Source organism: Kluyveromyces lactis (genome assembly GCF_000002515.2).
Source record: "Kluyveromyces lactis strain NRRL Y-1140 chromosome E complete sequence".
Lineage (NCBI taxonomy): Eukaryota > Fungi > Ascomycota > Saccharomycetes > Saccharomycetales > Saccharomycetaceae > Kluyveromyces > Kluyveromyces lactis.
In genome coordinates, this window is record NC_006041.1 from 1988230 (window position 1) to 2003451 (window position 15222).

Below are 15222 nucleotides of genomic sequence, written 5' to 3' on the forward strand. Positions count from 1 at the left end.
TTTTCCATTTCCGATAAAACTATCGATCAAAGTCAAGTTACATTACATCATTCTACAAAAGAGATTGTATCATCGCTTTATCTAATTTCTTCCATTTGTAAACTTTCAAATCTCCTTCAACGGTGATGATTTGAAAAACGTCCTGTCCAAGTAATTCATTTAATTTTGAAAGGACAATAACACACTCGCCGCGTCCGATAGGATTGTGCGTATCCGTCAAAGAATCGACAACTAGGCCAGTCAAGTAATCCTCTGTATATGGGATTTCTGGTTCTAGAGTGAAGCATATGTTAAAGATATGTTTCATTTTCACAGCAATGAAATGTTCCTGCATCGACTGTCTATGAGAGAGCAGCGCTGCTGCTCTCCGTTCTTTATCTCTGATTCTATCCAAGAGCGAACTCGTTGCAATATTTTCCGTACCGGACACTGTATTACCAGAATCTTTGTTTCCCAGATAGAGAGGGTTAGCTGATTTCGTAGACCCTTTCAATGGCGCAATTTTGCGTCTATTTGTATTTTTCAACGGTACAGAGTATGTGATGGAATTGTTACTTGCCTTTCTCTTCCCTAGTTTCATGGGAGGAATATTATCCGGGATTTCTGGGGACTGTTGGACCAATTGTACCCATTGATCAGTCTTCTCGGAAAATTCCAAGAGTCTTGACTTTGTCAAGGACAAACTAGTCTGTAATTTAAATGATATCCCACATTTTGAGTTAATATCTATTTCATATGCATTAGGCCAGATATATAATAGCCTTTGGAAATCTGTCGTTGTCACTTTTTCTTTGATCATTCTGGAGATACCCGGTAACAAAGAATCCAGTTCCACGTAATCGATACCTGGATGATTGATCTTGTACAAGTTAATCATTGATTCTATAGTTGCGAATAGATTATTCAAAAACGACACAGATCGCTTTAAGTTAAGTAATCGAGTCTCCGCTGGGTAAAACTTTTCACCCACCTCAGGGAATTTCTTCAGATTGAATTCCAAAAGACGATCTGCAAAAGAGCCTCCTTGAGGCATTGTACATGAGAGGGTAGGTTGAATCGACAACGCAATTGATCTCGTGGACAACCGCATCTTAGAAGTCTGATGCATACCTGCCGAAAGATCAGCCAATAACGTACCTGTATGAATCAACAAGCACTTTTCTACGTCTACACTGTGCCAGGAATCATTCCGGTAAACCTTAGCACATGTCGCATCTGGTACTATAGTCAATAGTCCAACAGATTCGAAGTCGATCCATTCAGTTTGAGAGTAATCAAACTGCATATCGAGCAATTGTTCACTAAATTGCGAATGATGACGACAAAGTATGGAAGAGAAACTCGTAGGGGATACTGTAACGTTACTATCAATGCCGAGTGCCTGCAGGCATAAGTCACTGAAATATAGTGCAACTTTAGTCATCGTCAAATTTAGCCGTATTAAATCACGTGACACACTGCCATTACCACGGCTGTCCCCACCGTCTACTGACATCCATTGCTGTAAAGTATGATTGCCTCGGTTGATGGTGCCAGTGAAATTAGAACCAAATGTGACAGAACCGGTATCATCATTCGGAAAGCCTCCAGTTTCCGCATTGATCAAATCTACCAGCTGTACAACGGCATCGATACTAGCGAAATTCTGCAGTAGAAACGTATCATGAGAGAACAGGATCTGTTTAATCAGAGGAAGTAACTCCTTTTCATCTTTAACTTTATCTAGATCGATAACCGGAGGTGTATAACGATATCGTTGATCCATAATCGAGCGTCCTTGTTCTCACGAGACTGACCAATGCTAACTTTTACCTCACCGATGTAATGAGATGCAAGGTATGGAAGCAAATACATATATAAAATGCTAGATAGAAAGAGCTTGAAAACACTACTAAGACCTTCTACCATCCACGTGATCCGAAAAGTGTAAGTCTGGAATGTATTACCCGGACCAATAACATAATCACTGCACACGAAGACATGAATTTCCCTCTCACATCCGGTTTAATTTCCTGTTTTTCCTAATTTCTCCCGGATGAAGACAGAAACGGAAAGAACAAATTTTGAAATCTTTTTTTTTCTATGCGATTCTTGGAAATATATACGTAAGCTATCCCATATCGGCACGGCGGATTTGAGCTTAATAATTTTTTTTTTCATCATTCATGCTTTTTAAAGCTTTTTTCCATGAATCCCAATTTTTTCTTGAAATTTTCAATTTTCCCATATATAAAGAATGGAAAGAATTTAGCAGACAAGATAATCCAAACTCAATGGCGAATCTTCTAAGTGCAATTTCTGAACCTCAGTAGAGTAAAGGGATATACTTTTATTTCGTTTTATAATAAGGTCTTAATTTCAGGACGGATTCGACGTATATTCTCTTCTTCCTTTTTTTTTTCCCATAAGCTGAGATAAAGTAGAATAAACAACTCAAAGGATGATTGCTGCTAAGAGAATTTTGCACCGTAATGTCGGTGTTGCTAGACGTTTACAGTCCACTAAGGTTCAAGGGTCTGTCATTGGTATCGATTTGGGTACTACCAACTCAGCTGTTGCTGTGATGGAAGGTAAGGTTCCAAAGATTATTGAAAATGCTGAAGGTGCCAGAACTACTCCATCTGTTGTTGCTTTCACTAAGGACGGTGAACGTTTGGTTGGTATTCCAGCTAAGCGTCAAGCTGTTGTTAACCCAGAAAACACTTTGTTTGCTACCAAGAGATTGATTGGTCGTAGATTCGAAGATGCTGAAGTGCAAAGAGATATCAAGCAAGTTCCATACAAGATTGTCAAGCACTCCAACGGTGATGCTTGGTTGGAAGCTAGAGGTCAAACTTACTCTCCAGCTCAAATTGGTGGTTTCGTTTTGAACAAGATGAAGGAAACCGCTGAAGCTTACTTGGGTAAGCCAGCTAAGAATGCTGTCGTTACCGTCCCAGCTTACTTCAACGATTCTCAAAGACAAGCCACCAAGGACGCCGGTCAAATTGTCGGTTTGAATGTCTTGCGTGTTGTTAACGAACCAACTGCCGCTGCCTTGGCCTACGGTTTGGAAAAATCTGACTCTAAGGTCGTTGCTGTCTTCGATTTGGGTGGTGGTACCTTTGATATCTCTATCTTGGATATCGACAACGGTGTCTTCGAAGTCAAGTCCACTAACGGTGACACCCATTTAGGTGGTGAAGATTTCGATATTTACTTGCTAAGAGAAATCGTTAAGCAATTCAAGCAAGAAACTGGTATTGATTTGGAAAACGACCGTATGGCCATTCAAAGAATCAGAGAAGCTGCTGAAAAGGCTAAGATCGAATTGTCTTCTACTGTCTCCACTGAAATTAACTTGCCATTTATCACTGCCGATGCCTCTGGTCCAAAGCATATCAACATTAAGTTCTCTAGAGCTCAATTCGAAGCCTTGACCGAACCATTGGTCAAGAGAACCATTGACCCTGTCAAGAAGGCTCTGAAGGATGCTAACTTGGCTACTTCCGATGTCTCTGACGTTATCTTGGTCGGTGGTATGTCCAGAATGCCAAAGGTCGTTGAAACTGTCAAGTCATTGTTCGGTAAGGAACCATCCAAGGCCGTCAACCCAGATGAAGCCGTCGCTATCGGTGCCGCTATTCAAGGTGCTGTCTTGGCTGGTGAAGTCACTGACGTCTTGTTATTGGATGTTACTCCATTGTCCTTGGGTATTGAAACCTTGGGTGGTGTCTTCACTAGATTGATTCCAAGAAACACTACTATTCCAACCAAGAAGTCTCAAATCTTCTCCACTGCTGCTGCTGGTCAAACCTCCGTGGAAATCAGAGTTTTCCAAGGTGAAAGAGAATTGGTCAGAGACAACAAGTTGATCGGTAACTTCACTTTGTCTGGTATCCCACCAGCTCCAAAGGGTGTCCCACAAATCGAAGTTTCTTTCGATATTGATGCCGATGGTATCATCAACGTCTCTGCTAGAGACAAGGCTTCCAACAAGGATGCTTCCATCACTGTTGCTGGTTCTTCCGGTTTGTCCGAATCTGAAATCGAGCAAATGGTTAGCGATGCTGAAAAGTTCAGAGAACAAGATGAAACCAGAAAGAAGGCTATTGAAACCGCCAACAAGGGTGACCAATTGGCCAACGATACCGAAGCTTCTTTGAAGGAATTCGAAGAAAAATTGGACAAGGCTGAAGCTCAAAAGGTTAAGGACCAAGTCGCTGCTTTGAGAGAATTGGTCGCTAGAGTTCAAGCCGGTGAAGAAGTCGACGCTGAAGAGTTGAAGACCAAGACTGAAGAATTACAAACCGCTTCCATGAAGTTGTTCGAACAAATGTACAAGAACGACGCTTCTAACCAACAAGGTGGTGAACCAAAGCAATAAGTGTAATTAGCTGAGAGATACGATATCATTGAAACATGCCCAGACACTACTCTCTTTAGTTCCTTCCGTTCGAGAAGAATGATAAAGTTCCATCGAAAATCTACCAAGATATAATGATATTTGTTATGACCAACCTCCCATTTTAATTAAAGATGTTAACCGAAACTATTGACGTGGTAGGACACGGTTTCTTTGATGACTCTTTTAGTATTACTGAAGGGTTTTACAACTTTTTCTCTTCTTACTTTTTTTTCTTTGTCTCACAATTTATTCACCTCAAGCTTATTACTTATTGAGTTTCTCCATGTACATATGTAAACTACAAATATGTATGAAGATGACAACCTGTATATAAAAGACTAATCAAACACTATACGTTAATTTACATCTTTCTATCAAGAGACCTGGCTTGTATTCTCCTATTCGTTATTTTGTTGATGTTACCCATGTCCACATTAATTCTCAAGAAAATCTTGTCAATATTTTAAAACCTGAAAAATCCCAATTTGATAAATAAAGGTCATATATACATTAATTATCACATTAAGGTTGATAGAACTTTCCGTCGTAGCAAAGATACAAATAAAGGCTCAACATTGCTTTCCTGCATATGACACTATGGGTGTACAAGTATCTCCTTTGACTAAGATCATTTGCCTTAGTGGCGTACTAGCATTAGGCTTTCTTTTGATTATATTGAGTTGCGCACTTTTCCACAACTATTATCCATTGTTTGACGTGTTAATATTCCTACTCGCTCCATTGCCTAATGCATTGTTTGGAAAGAGCGATGGGTTTTCATCACATGGCGAATTCTTGAATGAATCTGGCAGAAACGGCGAGGATTTCGGTCATTTTATGACCGGTTTGCTAGTATCTAGTGGAATTTTATTGCCAATTGTGTTCTACCACTCAAACTTGATTAACCACGAAAGTGCACTCATGACTGTTTCAGGTGGCCTTATCATATACCTGTGCATCGTTTTCTTTACATGGTTTTTCAATGGTTCGTGGGATACAGAGGATGATAATCTATTTGGTTATTAAAGGGAGATCTCATTGAGAAACGCACACACAACATTCCATCCATGTTTCGCCCATGAGTAGGTGGAAAGCAACAGATACGAACAGCTAAAATCAGTTTACTACTTCTAAATAGTTATTTAGATTTATTTGGAACTTAATGTCGGATTTACATCGAACCCTGTAATCGTGCTTGCTGTGTGGCTTACACAAGAACCATTTCAACTTGGTTTTCGATTGAGAAGATACGGTAAAAAATTAGGTCCTACCCGGATTCGAACCGGGGTTGTTCGGATCAAAACCGAAAGTGATAACCACTACACTATAGGACCGAAATTCATGAAAATCGTTCGAAATTAGGCCCGATGGAGTGCTGACAGTGTCATACTTTTGAGATTCAGACATACTCATCTATGGGCAGTTTCGTTTTTAAATCAACATCCAACTCGTCAAGGAAGGAAATTGATGCCTCTTACTCCGCTATAAGAAAGAAACTATAGTTCGCTAGCTGGCCAACGGAGTCGAATGCTTACTAAATATGCGGGGTTGCGAATAGAATCAACTGTCTATCAATTTTCCGGACTGATAACAGCAAGGTAACTGCAACAGTATACTTATTTATAAACGTTTATAATTATATTTGATGGTCGAACTTTTAAGATATTATGTCATTAGTTTTAACTGCACAAAGTCCAGTCGTACTTGAAAGAGAAGTCCTTATCTATTGAATTACATTCGTAACAATCGATGCTTTCTATGACTCTAAGTTCCATTTCTCTCATCGTAACTGGATCTCCTATGGAACCCTTTACGTTAGCAGAGAGTCGTTTGGTGATCTCTAAGACCCTATGAATGACGTTGAGAACAACATTGGTTTTCTCGTGGAAAAGGCTAATATTTTTAGATTCGAACATGTAATACAACTGATGTAGTAGCATTGCACTGAACATATCTCCAACTCCGGTGAAATAAGACTCAATGACTGATACTCTATACACATATGGTTGTGGCGAGCCTCGCAGCGAAGACACCGAATATATGTGAGTTGGATCATCGAAAAGCGAAGCTGAGCATGACGTTATTACAATCACGGGCACAAACTGGTGAATCTCTTGGATGGCCGAATACAAATCAGAAATGTTAACGATGGGCTTCCCATATAGCAATTCCATCTCGAATTGGTTAGGAGTTATGATATCTACAAGTCCGGAGTGAATAATATCTTGATATTCCGGTATTACATCCTCATCCACGTACAATTGGCCTTCATCACCCATGACAGGGTCCAACAACCATAGTAGATTTGGGTTGTGCCTTTTAATTTCTTTATAAAATCGAGCCATACAAGCCAATGTGTTCCTATTTGGCATATACCCAGAAAGCAATGCATTGTAATCGTCTTTTAACCTCATAACACCTTCGAACACCTGCGTTAACTGGTGTGCGTCAGCCTTCGACCCGAATACTTTATCCATCCCATATCCAGTATGATTGGAAAATTGAACACTATTAACACAGTCTACGTCCCACCCGACACATTGTAAGGGAAACGTTGCCGCTTTATTCCCCACATACCCGTGAACCACATGCGATTGACATGCTAGAACTCTAGGCATGCTATATATCAAATTGATTCTTGGATAATTTTATCTTGAATCTTCTTCCTGGCACAGAGAAAACTCAAAAACTAAACAAAAACTGAATCACAAGATTCCGGACTGATATGAACTGAATGAATGGACGTTCAACTGGTTCTTGAAACCAGCATAACCTATCGTTATATATTGTCTTAAGATCTAGCTGTATCCAACTTTATGTGCAACTTTTCTTAAAACTGATTGAATGAATCATATCATATCATAACGAATTTCACCGTGCAAAACTCTTGGATATTGAGAAATGCAAGTAAACGATACATAGATAAATGCGAGATAAACTGAAAAATTTCAAATGTAGAAACTCGTTCCATAAACTTTGTTACCCGACTACAAGCTGCTTATCTAATATTTCTCGTCACCCGGATAAACTTCTTGTTTTCTCATTTCTGGAGGTTTTAGTGCCCATGGGTAATCAGTATAACAACCACGAACACAAAAAAGAAAATGAACACAAACAAAAAACTGTTTCCCTGCCCGCGCAATCTGCAATCTGTTTGGTTTTATTAACGAATATTCAAATCCATGCTCGCTATTTTAGCTTATTTTTTTTTATTTTTTTATTTTCATTTTTGAGTAGTAATTACTCCCTTAGCACACTGTAATTTACCCCAGGTTTAAAGCCTGGCATAGTGGAATACAGAAAGGGGCGATTCAAAAGAGCGAGCAACTGACCGTTTTTTCTTCTGATCTCGGCTGGTTATTTCTTAGTGCTCATTGTTTCAAACACCATCCAAGGCCCATGTGTAGTGTGGGTTCATTGGTGGGAATATGTACGATTCCCCTGGAACTATTGTAAGGGCTGCCTGTTTCGACCGATACATAGCCTAGCTTTTAGTTTTTCCGTTTTCTTTTTTTCTTGCTTCCGTTTCTCCTTTCTTTCTTGCGGATTCTTCCCTCCCCACATTATTGAAACCTAATCTGAATCGGCACAGTATGAGCTAGTACATTGTAGGCCGATTCAGTCCCAAATTCGAGCAAGCTCTTCCTTGTTGTGGAAATCTGGGATTTTCTTTTTTTCCTTTTCTTTATTTGTCGACCTTGAAGTTTCACCGGTTTCAAAAGAAAAAAGATGACACCGAGGCTATTTTTTTTTTTTTTTTTTTTTGGATTTCCCGCCGCTTGCAGGTACAACGGCTTCTGTGGGAAAACACTGATCAAGAAGCTGAGTCGAGGTGATGTATGTTTAGGGATCCGTATTGATTGCTTGGAAAAAAAATACATCGGGGCAGTAATAAAGGAAGGACACTGGCTTGAGGAATCAAATAGATGACTTGTCCCTCAGTTGCATTACACATACTTGTACGGTATATATGTGTGCATGTGTGGGGGGTGGGTGGAAAGGCACAAAGCAAGGTAGCTTTTTTTTTTTTTGATTTGATTCCTGAGATGTTTGTATGTTCTAAACCATATAATTTTTCAAGTGAAATACTTCTAAGTTTATCCGAAGAAACGAAAATACAAATTATGCATATATAAATAATTGTAACTTTTTAGTTTCAACCCTATTGCTGCTCCAATCTTGCTTGCAATATGCTTTATTCCCTCAATTGGGTTCATAATTGGGAAATTTGAACAAGCGAAATCCACACTATCAATTAACCTCATCAGACACAGATATGTCATTCCAAAGTTTCATCAAGACTCCAACTGAAGACACCGTCGTTCCACAAGCTCCTCCAACGGAACAGTACCCACAAGGTGTCAATTACCTCAATTTGTTCAGTCAAAAGGGCAAATTGACCGTTATTACTGGTGGTGCTGGTGCCATTGGTGGCGCTCTATGTGAGGGTTTCGCTTCTTGTGGTTCAGATGTCATTATTTTGGACAGAACCTTCCAACCAGAACTTTCCGTCCATTTGAGCAAGACTTACGGGATTGAATCCAAGTCATACCAAGTAGATATTACCAACGCTGACGACGTTAAATTTGTCTTTGAAAGAATCTTGGAAGATTTCCCAGGTCGTGCAATTAACACATTCATTGCTAACGCAGGTATTGCCTGGACTAACGGTTCTATCTTGAACGATGGTTCCACCCCAGAAATGTGGCGCAGAGTCATGGACGTTAACGTCCAAGGTACTTACCACTGTAGCAGGTACGCTGCTGAAGTATTCAAGAACCAAGGCCACGGTAATTTGATCTTGACTGCTTCTATGTCTAGTTACATCAGTAACGTTCCAAACTACCAAACCTGTTACAACGCTTCTAAAGCTGCAGTAAGACACATGGCCAAGGGTTTCGCCGTCGAATTCTCTGGTTTGACCTCTCCAGCTGGTAAGATCAGATGTAACTCTGTATCACCAGGTTACACTGATACTCTGCTATCCTCCTTCGTTCCTACTGAACAACGTGCTCACTGGTGGGGTCTAACACCAGTGGGTCGTGAAGCTTTGCCACAAGAATTGGTCGGTGCTTACTTATACTTGGCTTCCGATGCTGCTTCTTACACCAACGGTTGTGATATCCAAGTTGACGGTGGTTATACCTGTGTTTGAATCCTGTTGTAGAAAAAGCTTCGTCAACACCTATTACTGATAATTGTCACTGCCTTTTCCCCTACATCATGCTCAAAATATTTCTGTTTAACCTAACTACATTAAAAATAGAGTTAAAACTAGAGTGGTTCCTTCTCTTTCACATACTATGTAATAATTTTATATACCCAATTCTTATATGGGGTGATCATTAGTATCATACATCGACCCTTTCACTACTATTGCGAAGCTTCCCCCCATTGAGCCTTAATGTCTAATTGTCAACACTTTGTTACGCGTAAACGGTGCTAACCAAAAAAAAAAAAGACGCAACTTCACTCAATCATCATTTAGTGCTATCTGCACAGAGCGATGAGAATTGAAGAGAGAGAATAATAAAAAGAGCAAGCAAGCTCGAGCTGATCATCATCGAAATATGGTAACAGCGATAGAGAATTTTATCACGCAGAAACTCATCAATGACTGTAAACCTGTAACATTTTTAGACTTGTGCGATGAGTTTTCGATAAATGTGAACAAAGCAAAGAATGAGATGGTACAGTACTATAGCACTACGAGACATGAGTCGATCCAATGCATTGTAGTATGTGTTTTGAAGCACAATGTAATACAAATGATTACGGATCCCGAGAAACTACCGGAAAAGGAAGACATAAAGGATTTCTTCATCTATGCGTTCAACCCACTGGAAACTATTGATTTGACAAATAGAGAAAGAACACACGTTACGATCAAGAACCCCTACAAGCTGCACAATCAAAATGGCACACGGCCCCAGACAAGCGATGGTATTGGAAGTGTAATTAACATAACCACCCAAGATGTGACTCAAAAAATGGTGGCCGGCCCCAAGAAAAAGTCTGAGGCAGAACCGGTCGTAACGAAGCAACGGGCAAAGACGTTCCCAGAAGTTGCTGTTACAAAACCTAAGAAACCAACTAAGAGTATGGGTCTAAAATCTACTGAACTTCTGGCCAGAATGAGAAGAGAAAGAGAGGAGAAGGAGAAGAACAGACAAGAGGAATTGGAAAGGAGGAAGCACCAGCAGCAGGATAAAAATCACGTCGTGGTAAGCCAAGAGAAACAAAAACAATTGGACCAACTGGCCTCGATGTTTGACGATGATGATGACGATGATTTAGCCCAATTCGATAAAAATTCTAAAAAGCGTGATAAGAAAGAGGAAAGCGAAGAAGAGGCTGAAGTAAACCACCCTGTAGCGATAGAATCAGTACCTTCACAAGAATCACAACCAGTAAATCTAGACCGCACTGTCACAAACTTAGAAGAACTACTTGACACGACGGTAGACGAATCCTTAATGGAACTATCTCAACCAGAAAAGGAAAAGGAAAAGGAAAAAGAAGAGCCAGTCCACGAATCGAAAGAACAGACCACATATATAGACGAAGATGGATACATGGTTACTAAGAGACCAGCTACAGAAACGAAGAAACCACCAAAGCCTGTGAAATCAGCGAAAACGGCAGAACCGTCAAAGAAACCAGCAACACCAGTCGAGAAAAAGAAGGCTCGCTCCAGTCAACGTACACTTGAGAGTTTTTTCGGTAAGAAAAAGGGATGAGTAAATTAACTTGTGTATTTATTCAAATAGTTTCAAATAGATTCGGATGATACAGACGATACAAACGCTGGCACTGGCACTGACACCTAGATAGAAATATACGGCGACTCACGTGACCCAAAACAAAACATTAACACGTGAATAAGTTACCCGAATACACCGTACGCAACGATGTGAACAGGCCACCACGTCCCCTTCTTTGTGCGATTTCTTCTATCAGAGAAAAGGGGTGGTTAATATCGTTTCAAACGATTTATCTTGCCCTTTCTATTGAGATTGAAATTTAAGAATTTTGGATTAACAAAGATTATAAGACAGAGGAAATGATTAACTACCACATTGCCAGACAGCTTGTACGGCAATAAATTAATTGGTGTTTCATTATACTTTATTAAAGAGTGAGTTCACAAAAGTTAGATCGCTATAGCTTTAGACTGGGTTTTGAAGATTATTGCTCAATCACTTATCGCCCGTTGAAAATCTTTCCTTTTTATTTTGGACCGATATTCCAAATTACTCTTTCAATTGAATATTATCATCGCATTTTAAGAGTCCAAACGTTTTAAAGTTACTTCTGAAACTGGTTTTTTAATTATCCTTTAAGAAAGTTTTCAGACCTCAACGCACTATAGATCGTACATTACAGATATTTTAGTGCTTTATCCAATTTCAAATTTGTTCAAAAAAGAGACTTCATTATGAGTGATTTGTGTCCAGTGTATGCTCCATTCTTTGGTGCCATCGGTTGTGCTGCAGCCATTATTTTCACCTCTTTCGGTGCTGCTTACGGTACTGCCAAGTCAGGTGTCGGTATTTGTGCGACATGTGTCTTGAGACCAGATCTATTGTTCAAGAATATTGTTCCGGTTATTATGGCTGGTATCATTGCCATTTACGGTTTAGTTGTTTCTGTTTTGGTGTGTTACTCTTTGGGCCAAAAGCAAGCTTTATACACTGGGTTCATCCAATTAGGTGCTGGTTTGTCTGTTGGGTTAAGTGGTCTAGCTGCTGGTTTCGCCATTGGTATTGTTGGTGATGCAGGTGTTAGAGGTACTGCTCAACAACCAAGATTATTCGTTGGTATGATTTTGATCTTGATTTTCGCTGAAGTTTTGGGTTTGTACGGTTTGATTGTTGCCCTATTGTTGAACTCTAGAGCTACTCAAGATGTCGTTTGTTAATTTTAAGGATCTCCAAGAAAAACATGAGGAAATCATAATATAGTGCACTGAAATAAAGATTTTAATATGAATGCACTCATTGACTCTGTGGTAAGATCGATAATGGGAATCCAATATATCGTTTGTTCGTTTTCAGATTCGTTTGACTCTTTCGTACCGTTCCTTCATTTTTCATTTACTCATCCTTTTTTTATTTTATTAGATCAACTTCGAATGTCATGCCCGTTAGTTTCTTATGGGAATACAATCTCTGCAATCTTTCATAGAATCTCTATTTAGAGTAGAACATAAAAAGCACTTATCTAATCTAGTGCAGTCTGTTTATAATATTAAACACAGTCAAAAATCTAAAGAAAAAAATTATACAGTTTAAAGTTTACAAGGTTGAGATTAATTATCGCTGTATTTTCATCCAAGGAATTCCACCCTAGGATGTTACGTTATATTGAAATCTATGTTAATTATGCTACATGAAAGATTGACATATTTTATAATTTAAAGTCTTCCTTACATCTTGAATGAACGAGTCAACAGATTCAGGTAAGTTGCTGCATGTCGAGTTGTCGTCATTCCTTAATTGTGAATATAGTGCAACACAAGAATCGTTTAGCTTGATTTTTTCCAAAGTCTTCAGTATTGTAAAAATCTGTGATTCATCTAAAGCTGTCTCTGTTGTCTTTAAAAACATTGGGTAGAAGAATTTGGCCAGCAATAAAATACAATATTGCTCTGGCATGTATGGGAAACTAATCAATTGAATCATATGGTTCATCGCTTTCTCCGTTTCATTATTTTCGGCAAGTTTGTGGAATTCATACAAAACAGCATATGGAGATAGAGTCTGTCTCATTACGTCAGTTACCATACTGTTTAGCAAATCTTTCGGAATATTGAAAGAGTCTGTATCCCCATTGACAATAGAATTTATAGTAATATCATCCAATGGCCCCCCTTGTAGGATACTGGCTTCAAAGATCATCCATGAATAATGTTTGACCCACTCATATTCTCCAGCTTTACTAAAATTGCTCATTGCTTCCACAATATTATTCTGGTATAGTGTATCCTGTCCCAAGATCTTATAAATAGTCTTAGCCACATCCGGCAACCTCCACTTAGCGCATACCGAAAGAAGCCATTCAATATCATCATTTGTAGTATATGGAAAGTGTGGTAATAGTTCTGCTAAGATTGCTCTTTTAGAAGAGTCACCTGAATCTGAAGATAAAGAAATTAATCCCACTGAAACTGGCCACAGCGTTTTATCATCATACGAGCATAAAGAAAGAGCAACTTGGCGAATTAAAAATTCTCCAATGGTTGGTTCATTTTCAAATGCAAGTTCTGAGTTCAATCCACTTTTATGAGCAAAAATTTCGTAGAAGTCAGTTTTTATAATTCCTTTAGCTTCGCACAATACCGCTACAAAAGCAGCAGTTGCAAGGTCTAAGGATTCAAGAATCGGTAACACATCAGCAACTTTGTCATTGATAATGTGATAACACGGCGTTTCCCAGTTATTGCAAACATCGATGGCATTATGTTTAGTAGCTAATTGTCCATATTCTTGACTCAATTCCAAAGTTGGTATATAGTACAACATCAATCCACAGTACGATTCGTACCAATACTGTGAGAATTCACAGATTTTATTTTTAGAACCACTTAAAATCATGAAGATGTTCATCAAATTCTTCTTGATTTCAGGTTCAACCTCTTGTTCATCCCAATTTGTCATTAATTGGAGTACGCTATTCTTCCATTCACGGAATAAATTTTCAGAATGAAGTGGGTAACTCTCAATGATTGTAATCAAATCAGTGACAAATACTCCCACTGTTTCATTTCCATGTTCCAGCAGTTGAGAATTTTGAATGCATTGGATACTCTGAGACCATAAGCCTCTCAAAAGAAGCTGTGCCGTTAGGTCCCAAAAATCAGATTGTTCATAGACTTTTCTTCGCGTCAGAAGGGTTTCATCAAAGATCTTTTGAATAACCAGCTCACTTGGTTCACCATCTGATCTGTTCACCCAATTGATCAAAGACTCTAGAAGGTCCTCTTGTTTGTATTCCGGAGAGTCAGTTAAAAAGTAAATTGTCTTCAAGCAATTTAGTATGCTCAAACATTCCTCAAGATCTCCAATTCGTTGCAGCTTATTCGTGTATTTGATGGATTCAATGTAGAACTCTAGTTCTGTAACCAAGGCATGAAATGCTAAATTAACTATCGAGAAGTGTTCGAGTCTTGAAGTTTGTTTTATTAGCCCTATGGTCGGTACATCGTTCTTGCGATGTTCTCCTAATCCCTGATACAACTCAAAAAGTTTTGATACATATTGGGCAAATTCTTTAGATTCATCTAAATGTAGAAATCTTACAGGATATAGTTTATTATCTTTCGTAGAGTTATCAAAAGCAAGGCTTCGGGACGAAACGTTGTTGTATTTGAAGCGTAATTCTTTGGCCGAGGGTTGCTCAATAGGGAAGTTCACCATTGGTGCATTGCTGACAGGGTCAACATTGATTGTTAGATTAATATCATCATCACTTTCATTGCTGATACCTTCTTCGTCCAAAAAGTCTAGGTTATCGACATCCATTAATAGGTCCTGTGTGTCGGCGAATTCATCGTTAGCCATTGTTACTGCTATGATTCTTTGGTGAAAACACGCGATTAAACCGCAAATTTCAGTTTAACTCAAGGTTTCAAAAAAGAAAATTATATTAACAGTCAGTACAAATCCCAATCCAGCGATTGAACGTAACTCCTTTAATGATTTGGAGCGTAATTGGTCTCTATATTCTCATTTTCTCTCAATGTTTACTGATTGCAATATTCAAAATATATCCTAAAAGTGATATATACGAATCTCTTAGAAAAATTTGATGCTTGTTACACCCGTACACCACAT

At 38.9% G+C, this 15222-nt stretch overlaps 8 protein-coding genes and 1 non-coding gene across 9 annotated transcripts; 5 read left to right on the forward strand and 4 right to left on the reverse strand.

The window, feature by feature from the left end:
- Positions 1-52: 52 nt before the first annotated feature.
- Positions 53-1765, reverse strand: TAH11 (Tah11p; the record flags this gene model as incomplete). The annotated part of the gene is made up of 1 exon (XM_454959.1): positions 53-1765. The coding sequence occupies one exon, from the start codon at positions 1763-1765 to the stop codon at positions 53-55; it is 1713 nt and encodes a 570-aa protein (XP_454959.1).
- A 675-nt stretch (positions 1766-2440) lies between these two features.
- Positions 2441-4366, forward strand: ECM10 (Hsp70 family ATPase ECM10; the record flags this gene model as incomplete). Its single annotated transcript, XM_454960.1, has 1 exon — positions 2441-4366. One exon carries the CDS (start codon positions 2441-2443, stop codon positions 4364-4366), a length of 1926 nt encoding a protein of 641 aa, XP_454960.1.
- A 618-nt stretch (positions 4367-4984) lies between these two features.
- Positions 4985-5413, forward strand: VPS55 (Vps55p; the record flags this gene model as incomplete). Its single annotated transcript, XM_454962.1, has 1 exon — positions 4985-5413. The coding sequence occupies one exon, from the start codon at positions 4985-4987 to the stop codon at positions 5411-5413; it is 429 nt and encodes a 142-aa protein (XP_454962.1).
- Positions 5414-5649: 236 nt separating this feature from the next.
- On the reverse strand, positions 5650-5721 carry KLLA0_E22353r. The gene has a single exon. It is a non-coding gene; the product is annotated as a tRNA-Gln (tRNA).
- A 345-nt stretch (positions 5722-6066) lies between these two features.
- BUD16 (putative pyridoxal kinase BUD16) lies at positions 6067-7005 on the reverse strand (the record flags this gene model as incomplete). The annotated part of the gene is made up of 1 exon (XM_454963.1): positions 6067-7005. One exon carries the CDS (start codon positions 7003-7005, stop codon positions 6067-6069), a length of 939 nt encoding a protein of 312 aa, XP_454963.1.
- A 1658-nt stretch (positions 7006-8663) lies between these two features.
- On the forward strand, positions 8664-9542 carry KLLA0_E22397g (uncharacterized protein; the record flags this gene model as incomplete). Its single annotated transcript, XM_454964.1, has 1 exon — positions 8664-9542. One exon carries the CDS (start codon positions 8664-8666, stop codon positions 9540-9542), a length of 879 nt encoding a protein of 292 aa, XP_454964.1.
- Positions 9543-9957: 415 nt separating this feature from the next.
- Positions 9958-11127, forward strand: POL32 (DNA polymerase delta subunit POL32; the record flags this gene model as incomplete). The annotated part of the gene is made up of 1 exon (XM_454965.1): positions 9958-11127. One exon carries the CDS (start codon positions 9958-9960, stop codon positions 11125-11127), a length of 1170 nt encoding a protein of 389 aa, XP_454965.1.
- A 698-nt stretch (positions 11128-11825) lies between these two features.
- VMA3 (H(+)-transporting V0 sector ATPase subunit c) lies at positions 11826-12308 on the forward strand (the record flags this gene model as incomplete). The annotated part of the gene is made up of 1 exon (XM_454966.1): positions 11826-12308. The coding sequence occupies one exon, from the start codon at positions 11826-11828 to the stop codon at positions 12306-12308; it is 483 nt and encodes a 160-aa protein (XP_454966.1).
- Positions 12309-12774: 466 nt separating this feature from the next.
- Positions 12775-14949, reverse strand: NUP85 (Nup85p; the record flags this gene model as incomplete). The annotated part of the gene is made up of 1 exon (XM_454967.1): positions 12775-14949. The coding sequence occupies one exon, from the start codon at positions 14947-14949 to the stop codon at positions 12775-12777; it is 2175 nt and encodes a 724-aa protein (XP_454967.1).
- Between the last annotated feature and the right edge of the window lie 273 nt (positions 14950-15222).